Genomic DNA, 14,171 nt, shown 5'->3' with positions numbered 1-14,171 from the left:
CACCCAGCACACACATGCAGTGAGTCACTTGGGTTCCTTATAAAGCTTACGCCATAGATTCTCAGAATTATTTCATTCCTTTCAATTTAATTTTGAGGATAGGCCCAAATTTATGATTATTTTCTGAAATGGTGAGAGCATTAAATGCAAACACTTTTTAAAAAAAAGATAAATGTCTTTTGGGATTTCTGACCAAGTAGTACAAGAGAAATGCCATTAATGCATCAATAAATAGCAATACGTTTATTTTAACCAGTGCCGTATAAAGTAAGTGAATCGTTTATAGATCTCACTGGACAGAAGGAAATTAAGCACTACTGAATATACTACCCAGGCCATGGATATACTGTTCAGTTCACAAATGGATGGAACTTATACAACGTTGGTTGTATAAGGCACTATTAAAGAAATTTGGTCGTGAAAAGCACCCATTAGTTGTCTTATTCTCCATTATTCGATCCTATTTCCCACCTTGTTTTGAACACCAAAAGATGTTAAAATTATTAGTCTAGGCTTTATATATCATATGTGATGGACATTAAATGATCAGACACACACACAAAAAAAAAAAAAACAGATGACACGGTGAGGTATTATTTGTAAAATACATTTAGTATTCTGCAACAAAACTGAACCAAAAATGATGAGTGGTAAATCAGGCCAGAGATCTGAGTGAGAGCTGCCAGTCTGGGTCCTGCAAAGATCATAATGACCAATTCATGATTTCAGCTCTTTTCATCCAAAACAGTTTTTCATCCAAAACTGTCCAGTTAATGTTTTAGTCAGTCTATTGACCTTTAAGGATCCCACAGTGTCTGGAAAGCTTTAACTGGAATCTCTGTCCTCTTTTTTGCTTACATAGACAAAGTACCAGGAAAAAAAAGATATCACAATAAAAAGGCATATATTGCCTTTACATAGTCATTAGTACAATAATATATTGCTGTACATATTACAAGACAGTTTTCAGCATATTAGCATAGGCATTATGTGTTAACATTACAGAGTTGCAGATTGCATGTAGGAAAACAAAATATATAGTGTGTGTGCATGTGAATGTGTTGGTTTAAGTGAGATGTAAATGATTGAAGAAGTGCATCATAATCATTTACTAAATAACATTTAGGTATATTTTCTCCTGTGATGTTGGTAGACTTTCCCCAAACACACTGAAGCATTAATAACTTTACTGTTATTACCTTTCCTGTTTCAGAAAATGTTTAAAGTGGCACCATAATGATTGCTTGACCTTGAGCTTGAAAAACTGGGTCAATGAACACCCTTTGGGTGACACCTAGAGGATAGTAGAGGTATTGCAGTAACTGCTAGTACCAAAAATGACAGTGAGGTTGTCTTGGAGCTTGTCAAAACCAATCCTGGATGAATTAGAACCACGTTACTCATTCCATGATTCTTGAGGACCCATTTCTGCACCTGTTTCCAATCTAGGAGTTAGGTGTGATGACAGTGGTCAATTAGTGGAACTAAACATTCCATGGTCACTAAAAACTAGAGCAGGTTTGGATTCAGGGGCTAGGACTAAGCATCAGGGACCTAAAGCTTTCCAATGGACTTCACTTCAACACATCATGCACATACACCCCAAAATCTTACAGTATTTTCAGTAGAGTGATTTTACAGCTATGAGATTTTCAAGCAACTCCCAGCACTTTCGATTTGGCAAAGAGGAGTCACCATCAGAATTTTGGAGAAAAAAAAAAATACTATCATCTTTTTCATCTTTTTTTTCTAATGCTTTTTCTAAAGCATTCTAGCAAATAGCTAGAGAAGATATTGTACAACATACAAAAAGGAAATTCCACTAGGAACCAACAGGACATTCTAGGTATGCAGTGTAGGTGTTTATGGGGTAGGACAATATATTAATAAGGCTGAGAGGCGTTTATAAGACCTCACCATGGCAGAATGTGGCCGTGGCCAGGGGTCGCAAGGCAGAGGGACCCCAGCAGTCAGAGCAAGAGCTAAGCAAGAGAATCCGGGGTTTCCAACCGTGCTAAGCAGACAGCATGCAAGGAGAAGACACTGCTAGTGTGTTAGTCACACAGAGACATTTAAAGGTTTAAAGAACATTCATCTGGGATCCTAAAACATGCTCGCGATGGCTACAGAGACGGGCGGTAGGCTGGCCCATATTCCATGGCACAGAGGAAGCCGAGAAAGCACAGAGACCACAACATTCTTAGTTCCACTACGTTTCGCGTTTTGACCTCTTTCTCTCCCTACAACTGTTTATTAGTGGTCCACTTCTCAGGAGCAAACAGACAAACAGGCATTCAGCAAAAGAAGGTCAATGCGTCTGTTCAATACGATCTCCATGCTGGAAAGTCATTCAGGGCTGCCAGTATATACAGGTTGTTTGTACAAATGTATGAAAATGACAGAAACAAAAGCAATAGCATTACACCTTTAACTTTAAAGTATAATTGTTTGTGTGTGTGTGTGTGTGAGAGAGAGAGAGAGAGAGAGAGAGAGAGAGAGAGTGAGCACATGTAATTGTCACCTGTCACATTCTGCCATTGTGTACATGGGCATAATTATCAACAAGCAGTTGGTGCCAATAGTACATAGCATACACAAAGTGCAGAGAGGGACAGTCATGGCTGGATCATAGCAACAACAATAAAATAAAAAAAACAAAACAAAAGACACTAGGGAATAAAATCATCCTTGTTCCATAAGACAAACTGACTACATTATTATGGTAGATACAAAGTTAACCCTTAAGAGTAGCTTTCCTTCACTTCATTGGCTGGTGTCTCCCAGAGCCACACGTCCACAGGCTCCTTAGCCAATGCGGTTTCAGTACACTGGGCTGTTTCGAATACCACAGCACAACACCATGCTGAAGATCATCTCAAAGATCTAGGGAAAGAGAGAAAAACTAGGACCATGGCACTGGACACCTTTAAATAGTAATGAAGGCATGCGTTACAATGACCAAGCTTGAAATTAACCTGAAATAGTCTGAAACAGAAAATGCTCTCTTTCTCTCTCTCTCTCTCTCTCTCTCTCTCTCTCTCTCTTTTTCTCCTCTCTCATTCTCTCTCCCACACACACCCATGACATTCTCTCACCATAATAACAGCAACAACCAAGGCTGCGATACCAATCAGGTAGATCTTCTCATTGAAGAGCTCTGTGATTTTGGAGTGACAGTCCTGGAAAGAGAATCCACAAGTCATTTTTAATTCCAGTTTATACACATCTCAGTACAGTGCCAGCTGGATTACAAGAGCACTGAGCAAGTTGTGTGGTCAAACAATACACTCCTGTTAATCAGTCCAGTTATGGTCTCTGTTCAATAGGTAAGCTAGTACATCAATTGAGACAGGCAGCCAGAAACGACAGAAAATTGTGTGAAATTTCATCAATTTATCCTAGCAACAGAAAGGACTATATGTTTATGAGTAGTTTACCGGTGTAATGTTGTTGTTGTCTTTCTTCCCAGGACACAGATTGGTTAGCCAGCTAGTGGCCACTAAGGTAAAGGTACCTTTGCCACAGCAATGCAACTGAAAGACAGAGAGCACATTTCATATACACAGACACAAAAGTGAAACGTAACCAAACAAAGGAAGCAGCAAATAATATATTGACATCTTTAGCTTCTGAATTAGATTTTTTTTTTTACAGCTTTTGAACAGTTTCTTGTGAAAAGCTAGGTCATGTGGAGAAGATCAGACCGTGCTTCAGTGGGTGCTGTGCAACTATGCAGAGATACCTTTGTAAGCATTTGTTAAACCATACCATATCATTTTACATTTAAGAAACAAGTTATACACAATTCCTTGTCATTTTCATTTCTACTTTTTATCCTTCAAAGTACAAACAGCTACGTAGATGTAGTATCCAAAGTCTCCACTGCTCTGCTAAATGGGCTGTTTCCATGGAATCATGCAGCATGTTTTTTTCAAAGTCAGTCAGAATATGTCTGATACATTAAACATATCCAACTACTACTTGGCATGTTAAACACAATTTTGCTTGAACAATGAAATACACACGTGAATGTTCATATACTTATACTGATGTTGCTTTTTACAAAGTAGCAACAGTTTTTACTACATGATTTCTCCGATATTTACTGTAATCTTTTTTTTTATTTTTTACATTTTTAAATTTTTACTAGGGTTAAATTTACAGTTATATACATTTGCTTAATATGGGATTTATGCAGTTTTTTGTAGCCTGTGTCTAGATCTTTGGCTTGCACCCATATACTGAAAATGAAAGCTCTGCCAAGTTACAGTTGATTGAATTGATACAAAGAATGGAAGACACGTGTAAATATATAATATGATATGATGAACATAAATGAAACCTTTGCTCACAGCTATTTAATATTTTATGCTTAAGCCACCCACACCCTTGATTTATTGTTGATGATGCAGTGAAAATGGAATTCGATATCCTTATTAAGGCTTCCTTAGCTGAGGTCATGTGAATATGATAATTTTGATATTCCCATGAGATTAGCCATGGAATTAAACAAAATGCAATTTATTATACACTATAATACAGTGTCTCAACCTCTGTATTAACTTCTGTACCCTGAAGGTCCTGTGTGCTGTATAGCCCTTTTAGAATGCCACCCCATGCTTTATTCCGACCCACATCAATGCTAAAGCAACAGTTGAGGGGAACTTACAGTCTCATGGAAAGCCTTCAGTACAGTAGCTGCTGCATTTTTCTTGTCTTGGTCTATTTCTTCCATCATGCCTTTATCGTACACAGAATTGTAGAAGGTAATCATCTCTTTAGAAATCTGAAATGAACAGAATGCTGATGGGTGACTGCAGGAACTCCCCCCCCCCCCCAAAAAAAAGTGTGACAAGACCTGGACTTGCAACAGCAGTGCAAAGCATTGCCCAGACAGCACAAGGGCCTCAGACAAAGCCCAACCACGTACCTGATTACATAAAGCATGTGTGGGAATATGTGTCTGTGTGTCTCTGTAGGTGGATAGTTCCCCCTTACCTTGTCCTTATGAATGAATCCCCAGATACCGGCAGCAACCTCGCAGGCAAACAACATAACCAGGCAGGCAAAGAACTATGGGAGGAAGAGAAGTCCTAATATTAATGTGTTCTGTTTTTTGTTTCTGAGTCCTGAGTTGTATGAATAGTGTCTTAGATGTGAACTTTCAGATGAATTCTTAAATCTAGTCTGTAGTGCAGACTACTTGAACATCCAAATGCCAAGTGTTTTCATTCTAAAAGGTGAACAAACGAGTAGTACAGTGAATCAAACCGCAAGAAATGGGTCTGGGAGATGAATGGATGACAAGTGACTCACTGTTCCAAGCAAGCACTGCGACTCCTGGATGGCACCATAGCAACCAAGGAACCCAACAAACATCATCACAGCACCGACAGCAATCAGGATATAGACACCTATAGAACATTAAAAACAACAAAACATTCCGTATGAAAAGAATATCATAAATATACACTAAAACTAATCTATATAAAATTATATAATGCAAATTAAAATGCAATCTCTTAAAAGTCTTTTATGTTTGGCATACAGTACATACATATGTACTGAACATGTAATACTCCATTTTATCCACCAGGTGTCAGGGTGTGAGCAAGTTAAATTACAATAAAAATATTCGCCAAGAAATAAAATGAGAGGCTTTGCTTAGCATATTAAGATTACCATAGCCTCGTTTCTCTTTCACTTTCCATTATCTCATCTCCCAAAAATAAAAACCTTGGATCTCACCAGTCTTTATGTAACAAGTGTCTAAACGGTCAGAAAGAAAGAAGGAAATGTGATGTGTTGGTAGTTATGGAAAAAAACTAGACGGGGGTGGGGGGGTGGGGGGTGGGGGATCGACGAATTAAATATCCCCTCCCAACATCTCCCTGCCTGTTTACATCCTGCAGAGGCCCTGACTGGCTGACTGCTGTAACCATGGCAACTCTGCCAGGGCAGAGACCTTGTTGAGCAGGGGAGAGAGCGGGCGTGAGAGAGAAAGGGTGGGGGGAGACAGACAGAGTGAGAGACAGAGAGATATGATACATGCAGTTAAAAAACAAGCAAAAACAACAACAAAAAAACCCCACCCACATAACAGCAACTGGGGAAAAAAAAACAGTGAGAAGCCCCAACAGATAGGTGCAGTTCTGTGTGATTGACATAAGGGGCCCAGAGGAGGGGAGGGGCACTAAACACCTTTATGTGGACTAGTCTGCCCCTGCTCATGTTAAACGAGGCTCTCCGCAGCCTGATGGGAGCAGGAAGTCATTCTTTGTCTCATATACCCAAACCCAGTCTGCAAGCATCAAGTGTCATGCGAATGCAACTCGGGAGGGATATGTGAAGCATGTTGAGGAAAGTTCCTGTAACGCTGTAACACAAGTCGTTTCGGCCTCGATGACACCGGGGTGTTGTCTTTTCGTTGATCATATTTTTATCACTGTGATATCCTTCATCTCTCCATCCTTTTCTCTTTTTGCTTTTACTTTCCCATCTAAACCATAATGTCCACCGTGCTCTCAGGACGAGGGAACGGTTCATCTCCGGGGACTAACTCGATCCCATCTCCCCCAGTTTGAAAAGAACTGCAAACGTCCCTATGGTGCTCGCTGGCCATTACCGCTGATTGTTTTAGGAAATCAATTCCCCGCCATGGAGTGAGTGGGTGTGGGGTGGCAAGTACCGGGCCCAAAGAACCACAGTCAGCCCGGGACTTCCTGTGACAGACATAAAACGGGCAAGCGCACCGTGACCGGCATGCTGATCAGGTGGAAAATGCGGACCAGCCGCATTTCTCCTTCTCACTTTGCCCCCGTCTACTCGTTCTCTCTGACCATCTGACTCACTCGCCATCTCATATGTTCTTGGCTGCAGCTCTCTCATGTAGGTTAGCGTCCCAGAGCAAGCGGCTTGCCACCTACTTTCTTCCCTGCACTGTCCCACTTGCTGGTTCACATGTCTTGAGATGACTGTTTGTTAAAGTGGACAGTAGCCACTCCGGAGATGTTCTGAGTTTAAATAAAAGAAAGAGGCACTTCTGGCCGAGCTGTACACATAACAAAGGAATCCACAGGCATTCTGCACAGGGGCGTGTTCTTAAGGGTACGCATGGAATGCCCCGCCCAATAGCCTTGCACACTGTACTCTGTGTGTGTGTGTGTGTGTGTGTGTGTGTGTGTGCGCGCTCGCAGAGAAAGTTGACACGCCAAATGCAGCTGCTATTCCCGTTTAATTCAAAGAGCAGATGCCTGGCCCTATGCCAGAGAGAGAGAGAGAGAGAAAGAATGAATCTGAGAACACCAAGTCCCTCCACTGATTAAAAAAGCTATACATTAGAACACTTAGAGGAGAGAAAAAGCAAGTGTGGGAAGCAGAGAGATAAGGAGGGAGAGAGAGAGAAAGGGAGAGAGGGAGAGAGGGAGAGCAGGGCGTGGCACATAGCGGAATGGCCACAGCAAAACAAAGTGTGGAAAAAAAAAAGGAGACTAATGAAATAAAGGCCAGTGAGTCGCATTAGAGATGCTGGGCCAGTATGACGCCAGGGGGGTAGAAAGAAACAGAACGAAAAGTGCAAAAGAGTAAAAAAAAAACACAGAGAAAGAAAGGCAGAGGAAAAGACAGCACACACTGCAGACTTTAAACACAAACAGATGGGCTGACGTTGAACCTTGTTGGAAAGTGTTGTGGAGCAGGGGAAAGAGTGTGTGAGAGTGTGTGTGTGAGAGAGAGAGAGAGAGAGAGAGAGAGAGAGAGAGAGAGAATGTAAGAATTTGTTGATTTATTTATTTTGCCAGTGGAGGGAGGTGTAGGGGGTGAGGGAGGATTTCCCCCCAGCTAAAGGCCACACCTTTCCTTTATCATGTGGGTCATTCAGTGCAGGAGCAACCATTCACTATGCTGATTTTACATCCTTAAACAATTACCATCGTATTTAGACTACTTTGTATCGAGTGGGAGTTTTAAAAGCCCACCCATGCTACACTGATGTACAAGCTAGACACTATGCCGTTCACAGTTCTCACTTCGGCAAGTGAGAACAAATGAGGATGCTGTCACTTAGGTCCCCTAGAAGAATTCAGAAGTTTTCTTTCTTTCTGTTGACCTGTTGAGAGTTACATGCAGGCTATATCCTATTTGTGCTGGTGACTCCAAGCCTGAGGACCTTAGCCTTGCTGGGTATAATTTAAGCATAGTGGCACTTTCTGTCTGCACTGTTTTTGTTTCCTGTTCTCTTTTCTGCTGAGTATAGTCAGGCCAAATCTATTTTACAGATGGTCATTTACAGTAGCCCCACTGCTAGCATAAAGGCATCGGTCATTTTAGAAAACACGCATTACCACACATTTCCATGACTTCATCTGCTGAGGGAGAGTTGTGGGTAAATTGAGAGAAAGTGGATCTGAGGACATATTGACATATGCATACATTTCCTATTAAATGAGTTTGAGGATGATGTATATGTGTGTGTGTGTGAGAGAGAGAGAGTGATACAGGATGAGAAAAAAAAGAGTGCAAGAAACTGTGAGGAAGAACATGGAACGCATCCACTTCACTGCTGACCATAACAGGCTTGACCCTTGACTGCGAATCCTTCTAGCTTCTCACTGGAAGCACTCAGCCTAACTTTATTACCCAGAGGCGTGTCACATGCGAATCCTGATGAGTAAGCATGCACTGCAGAAGTGTGGAGGGTTCAGCCCCAGGCTTGGTATGTGGGGGATCCCCACTGCTTAGACAGGACTGATACTTTGACAAGCAGAACCAAGATAGCAGGGTAACTTTAGTGAGAATATTCTACACCAAACAGCCAACAGTCAAGGGGACTGTACATGTGACGAGCTATTAGCGTGACGAAAATCTAAATGAATGAAATGAAATTTACAGAGCCTGACAGTGATCACATAAATCCATCGCATTTGGCTGTTGTCTAATAGGTGTATTTGTCTACATGCTTGGCAGATGGCCACAAAGGCACTTTCCCTTTCATTACCTCAAGCCCTCTTTTGGGCCTTTAAAAGGGGAGCACATACATTAGCTGCTCTTCTGGGTTCCAATTAAAACCAATATGAAGATGATGGTTTGACTCGGTGGCTTGTGTTGATGGAATTTTAACGTGACAGGGATCAAATATATTGCAGTAGACATTACTCACCACTAACTGAAAAGACATCTTAGACCTCTGGCTCTTAGGAAGTCTATCCTTTAGATCTCCAAGAGCTAGATGAAGCATGACTCAAGATGCGACAATTCAGTGAGCTGTTAGGGCCATCACACATCAACAGGTAGACTATGTTAATTTGGCTGTCACACATTCTCAGGTAGACTATTGTCATTGGGTTGTCACAACGGTCATTTTGCACAGTGCCGGTGAGTGCAAGAGAAGCCAGCAGTTATTTGCTTATCATCACTTTTGTATAAGTTCTTCGTATAAATTTTGCTCTAATAAAATGGCCAACAGTTATCTTTTATAATTTCCTCTTTGTTCTGACTGATGAGTCATCACACAAGACCCTGACACATGAAAGTTCCAGTAAATTTTCTCTGGGGTTTTCTAGGGATTAACCCATTTCCCCTTGTTGACACTGCCATGGGAAACTGAACAGCTCTGCTCTGTCATCTCCTGCATGCAGTGCCATGGGAATGTACAGAGGTTTTTGATTTCTGCTTGCTTGTATTTTGCTCTGTGTGTCTGGCATCTCTGTTTGAGTCCAGGAGGTGGCCCTGGAGACACGGCAGTGTTCCAGGATGCAAGCATGAAACTCACTGTGGCACAAGCTGAACTTACATACACAAGCATGCAGGGAGATGCACTATATGAACTTCCTTCCTGTTAAAACCTAGAGGGTGGGTAGTTTTCACATAGGACAGCATGACTGTATGTGGGTGTGTACACGAGTTGGTGTGTTTTAAAGACTATAAACTATAGTAAAGACTATAAACTATATAAAGACTATAGGTGAGTAACATTAACACATACAGCAACCATAAAATCAATGGGAAATTATGACTTCTGTTATGTGACTTTGTCGACATATCGTTTCCTGTCTTGCATAAATCTAGTCAGTACAACGCCACAGCACAGGCTTCTCTAACATAGCTACAGTGATGTAGAATGAAGATTTCACAAATTAACAGACTTGGGGAAGCTTTGCAAATTGAAACATCTTGGAAGATATTCACAACAAACAGGGAAACACCTATGTTTACCAAGGTCTATGTTAGTAAACTGCTTTAGATTCTTTAGATGTTCTTGTAGACTAGGTGGGGTTTTAAACTTTCCTTCTTAAATGTGTCTTAAAATATACATGGGTTCACTCTTGTACAACACACCCTAATGAGTGGCAGGTCTTACAGTAATATCCTACATGTTCCATCCTGCAGCACAAAACAAAATGCCAAACAATTACATTTCTGGGTTTACTGAAAGCTCCCTCAAGAGATGTATATTCTGTGGAGGGTATTTTGTTTTATGTTTCTCTTTGTGTTTTTCTGTGTTGTATGAAGGCACTTTATAAAGTATTTTGTACTTGCAAGACCCTAGTGGCAGTTATTAACACCTCTTCAAAATAATAACATACAGCTGTTTTGGTGGGTTCAACTATAAACAACAAAAACAGTGTTAAAATTATGAGTTAAAAAAAAAAAATTGTGAATGTAGATTAAATAAACTGTCCTTAAAACTGTCGTTAAGATATTCAGTAATCAGTGAACCATATCAAGGTCCTAATGTCCTCCCAATGCTAAAGTCCTATTAGACTGAAGCAGGAATGCTGTCCCTACCAAAAGGCTCTTCTTCATCCTGGGCCAATGTATTAAGAAAGCAGAACCACTCAAGTAATTTGTTTTCTGTGGATATATCTCCTCTCCTCTCATTAGAGGTAATTGAGTCACACCACCCCAGCCCGCATGGCCAAGCACTACAGAGCCATTCTCCAGTCGAGGAAGACCGCATACGATGCGGTGCAAAGTAGCGTGTTCCCTGACTGAGATCTTCCCTAACTGAGATCCTCCTTCTGAGGTCACAGTCGAGGGAAGGGAGGCCTACGAGCCCATGACTGGCTATGACTGTCTTAACAGCCACTGTGAGCGAGATGAGATGGCTGTGTGTGCGTCTGCATCGCGCTCCCTCTGGTCTTCTAGGTCATGCAACATTTTTCTCCTTTACCCTGCTTTATGACCATGCTGATTACACCGCTTAGGGATGGCACTGTAGTGATGGGCAATATGATATGTTATCATTATCCTGACAAAATAAGGTTATTAGGAATATTGTTAGACTTCTAGATGACTGAGCAGCTGTGGATTTCATTTTCAAAAAACACCACCACCACCACCACCACCACCACCACCACCACATGAATACCAATTACAGAGAAGAGAAAAGACAACCAGTGGTAAAACACTGCCAAATTAAAACTGCACAGCAAATAGGAGCTCATTGGATGCTGGCTCATTATGTCATCATCTAAAACAAAAATCATTTAAGTCACTTTTCCAGAGACCATGTTGCTGGTGCACTGTGTCTGATCCAGTCAGCATCAGCATGTGCATTCTCATTAAGCAATTTTAGGATATTCAGTGATGACTGGTGTGAAGGAGGTTAAAGCTAACCAGGGCCACGATGGCTAAACAGAGCAGCTGGTCTTTCTTTAGCTGACCCGGAGTGTGCTCCTGCGAGGCAGCTGAGGAAAATGTCTGCCCAGCACCTGTTTCAACATCAAACTTCACAGCAGCTGTCTCTGGACACATGCCCTTCTCCTGCTCCCGTGACACACAGGCCGTCAGCTCCTTTGCCCGGCCACTCCTACAAGACCATTACCTCATATGGCTTATAACTATACTCACACATAAACTTGCTTATGTACGATGATCTAGTACACCCAAACAATTTTGCATCAAGACATTTTTGCTTTTTATTTTCTGCAACATACATGGCTGGTAAATGTGTTTGATTGTTATACCGGATGAAAACATGTTGCATGTTGACATTGCTATGGAAACCAACCTTGGTGGTGATTCAGACCATGCTACAGTGTAGCCCTATAATTTCATCACTGTGCAAATAGCAGCCGAAAATCCCTTGGTGATCCACCGAGGTATTTTCCTGTGCCCTCCACCGCAGTGGTCCCTGGGGTGATTACACAACACATATTATTTTGCTCTTGTGCATTCATTTGCACACCTTTTATCAGGTTTACATGCCATCTCTTGCAGCAAGTTATTCTGATGTGTGCTCGTGCCTGCTGAATCTTACGCTCTTGTGTAATCCGTATACATGGCGAAATCAAATTCTTTTGAAATACAAATGATTTAGTTATTCAGACTGCCTATCGTGACTGGCTCAGTAGCCCACAGATTCAGGCTTGCCAAGCTCCTGTCCTGGAGCCATTTCAATGCTCTCTGTTTGATGGGCTTAACGTCCACAGCAATTATCTCATGTTACAGGCCATAATGAGTGGGGATGGGTGTGCCCGCCTGCTGGGTGTGAGCCTGGATCTCTGCACCGAGATGAGGATGGCTGTAATGTCTGCATTAAGATCTACAGCCCTGTAGATCTCCGCAGACTCCTCTTGTATGTGAACATGCTCCGCCCACCTCCACCCAGTACCAAGAGACCTCGAAAACATCCAAGAGTCTCTAAAGGCCTTCTGTCATCTAATGGCCATTTTGATGTTTCCATTACATGCATTAGCTTGGTGCCTGGTGTGTTGTGATAGAAGCCAGAACTTTCAAGCCTTTTTACATTTGGTACAAATGTAAAACTGTGGGGTTTCAGTCCCTGTGAGGACTGACATTTTTTTGGTTGCAGTACAGGTGTTCTCATGGCATTTGTTCAGTATTTTTCTGTTATTCCTATGCTGCAATTGTCATCGTGTCATTTGGGACCCGCCAAGTGTGACGCTCCTGTGAGACCTTCAGCTGTTCCCAGACATCAGCATGGCCACCCGCATGGCTCCACAATAGTCACTGTGTCTCCCTGACCCTTTATGGACCCCAGAGGTTATGAGGTCAAGGCCCTGTTAAACTAGTATTCAGTAGATATTGGTGTTATGGTTGTGCTAATACCTTCTGCTGTTTCTCTATGAGTGCTTGGTGTTAACAGCGACTAATGCTTTCCTCCCAAGATATGTATACCTTTACTGGTAGAACACACACACACACACACAACCCTAAACCTAATATTTTTGCCTTTTCAATTTTACAAATCTACTTTTTTTTGCTTGAGAGGACCACTAAAATAGTTAATCCTGCAAGGTCACCCCTGATTTTCTGTGGTCAGTCCTCCTCACATACAAAGAGACTCACCACTGCACACACAGTTAGTCACATTTCTGACAAGACTTAAATGTTCAGGAAATACCTTGGATGACTCAAAGGGAATTTAACATTTTCCAAAGCCTCAGAGAAGTCTTTCTTTCTCGCCTGCCCCTCTAGCAAACTGCCCTGTCAAAGAAAAAAAATCCCTCTCTTCCAAACATGCACAATAGAGATAATTCAGGCTGCTGAAAATAGACGGGATTAGTTTTCAACTTACCCTCTTTATTCACAATAAAGAGAGGGAAACAGAAAGAAAGAACATTCAAACCCAATGTGATTAAAGCTGCCGATTGGTCCCTTTCTCGTCACCAATGGCAGCTTGCTCCTTTAGCTACATGGCTAAAATTTACAAGACTCATTTTCCTGTGTGGAGGCACAAGTTTCCATAAGAGAGGAAGTGTAATCATTCAGGGAAATACTTCTAAGATTCCTCCCATCAAAGAAAGAAAAGACAGAGAGAGAGACAGTAGGGTAACACAAAAATTAAATGAATGAAAGTGCCTCAATGAAAATGCCCCAATATTAATCTGAAGACTCTGCTCAAATACTTCCCTCCCTAATTTCTATAAATTATTATTATTTTTTTAAAATTGTGCTGAAAAACAGTAATTTCTGAGTTATTTTACACTTCACATATCACATCTCCCAACCCAATTATGTGGGAAAATGGTGATTTTTGTCATGGTGATCAATACAAATTCTTAAAATGATTCAGTTCTGAGATCAGTTCAGATGATTATGCTGAGCACCAACAGTAATCTTGGTGTGCAGATAGGCTAGATCTCTCATAGTAACACCACATCCAAGTAATTTAAAAACATTTTTGAAAACACATTTTTCAACAGACC

General features: G+C 41.4%; 1 protein-coding gene across 1 annotated transcript in view; it reads right to left on the bottom strand.

Annotated features, from left to right (window-relative positions):
* Positions 1 to 591: 591 nt before the first annotated feature.
* Positions 592 to 14,171, bottom strand: part of cd81a (CD81 molecule a) — a 23,986-nt gene continuing 10,406 nt past the window's right edge. Inside the window, exons 3-8 of the mRNA XM_027017658.3 lie at positions 5,317 to 5,414; positions 4,999 to 5,073; positions 4,670 to 4,786; positions 3,438 to 3,533; positions 3,096 to 3,179; positions 592 to 2,883 (exon numbers count right to left, since the gene is read on the bottom strand). Of these exons, the coding sequence (XP_026873459.2) occupies positions 2,821 to 2,883; positions 3,096 to 3,179; positions 3,438 to 3,533; positions 4,670 to 4,786; positions 4,999 to 5,073; positions 5,317 to 5,414 (533 nt within the window). The 3' untranslated portion in view covers positions 592 to 2,820. The remainder of the gene's footprint in view (positions 2,884 to 3,095; positions 3,180 to 3,437; positions 3,534 to 4,669; positions 4,787 to 4,998; positions 5,074 to 5,316; positions 5,415 to 14,171) is intronic.

Source organism: Electrophorus electricus, chromosome 23 (assembly GCF_041902795.1).
Source record: "Electrophorus electricus isolate QZ-2024a chromosome 23, ASM4190279v1, whole genome shotgun sequence".
Lineage (NCBI taxonomy): Eukaryota > Metazoa > Chordata > Actinopteri > Gymnotiformes > Gymnotidae > Electrophorus > Electrophorus electricus.
The sequence above is the reverse complement of the archived record's forward strand: the minus strand, read 5'-3'. Positions and strand labels throughout refer to the sequence as shown.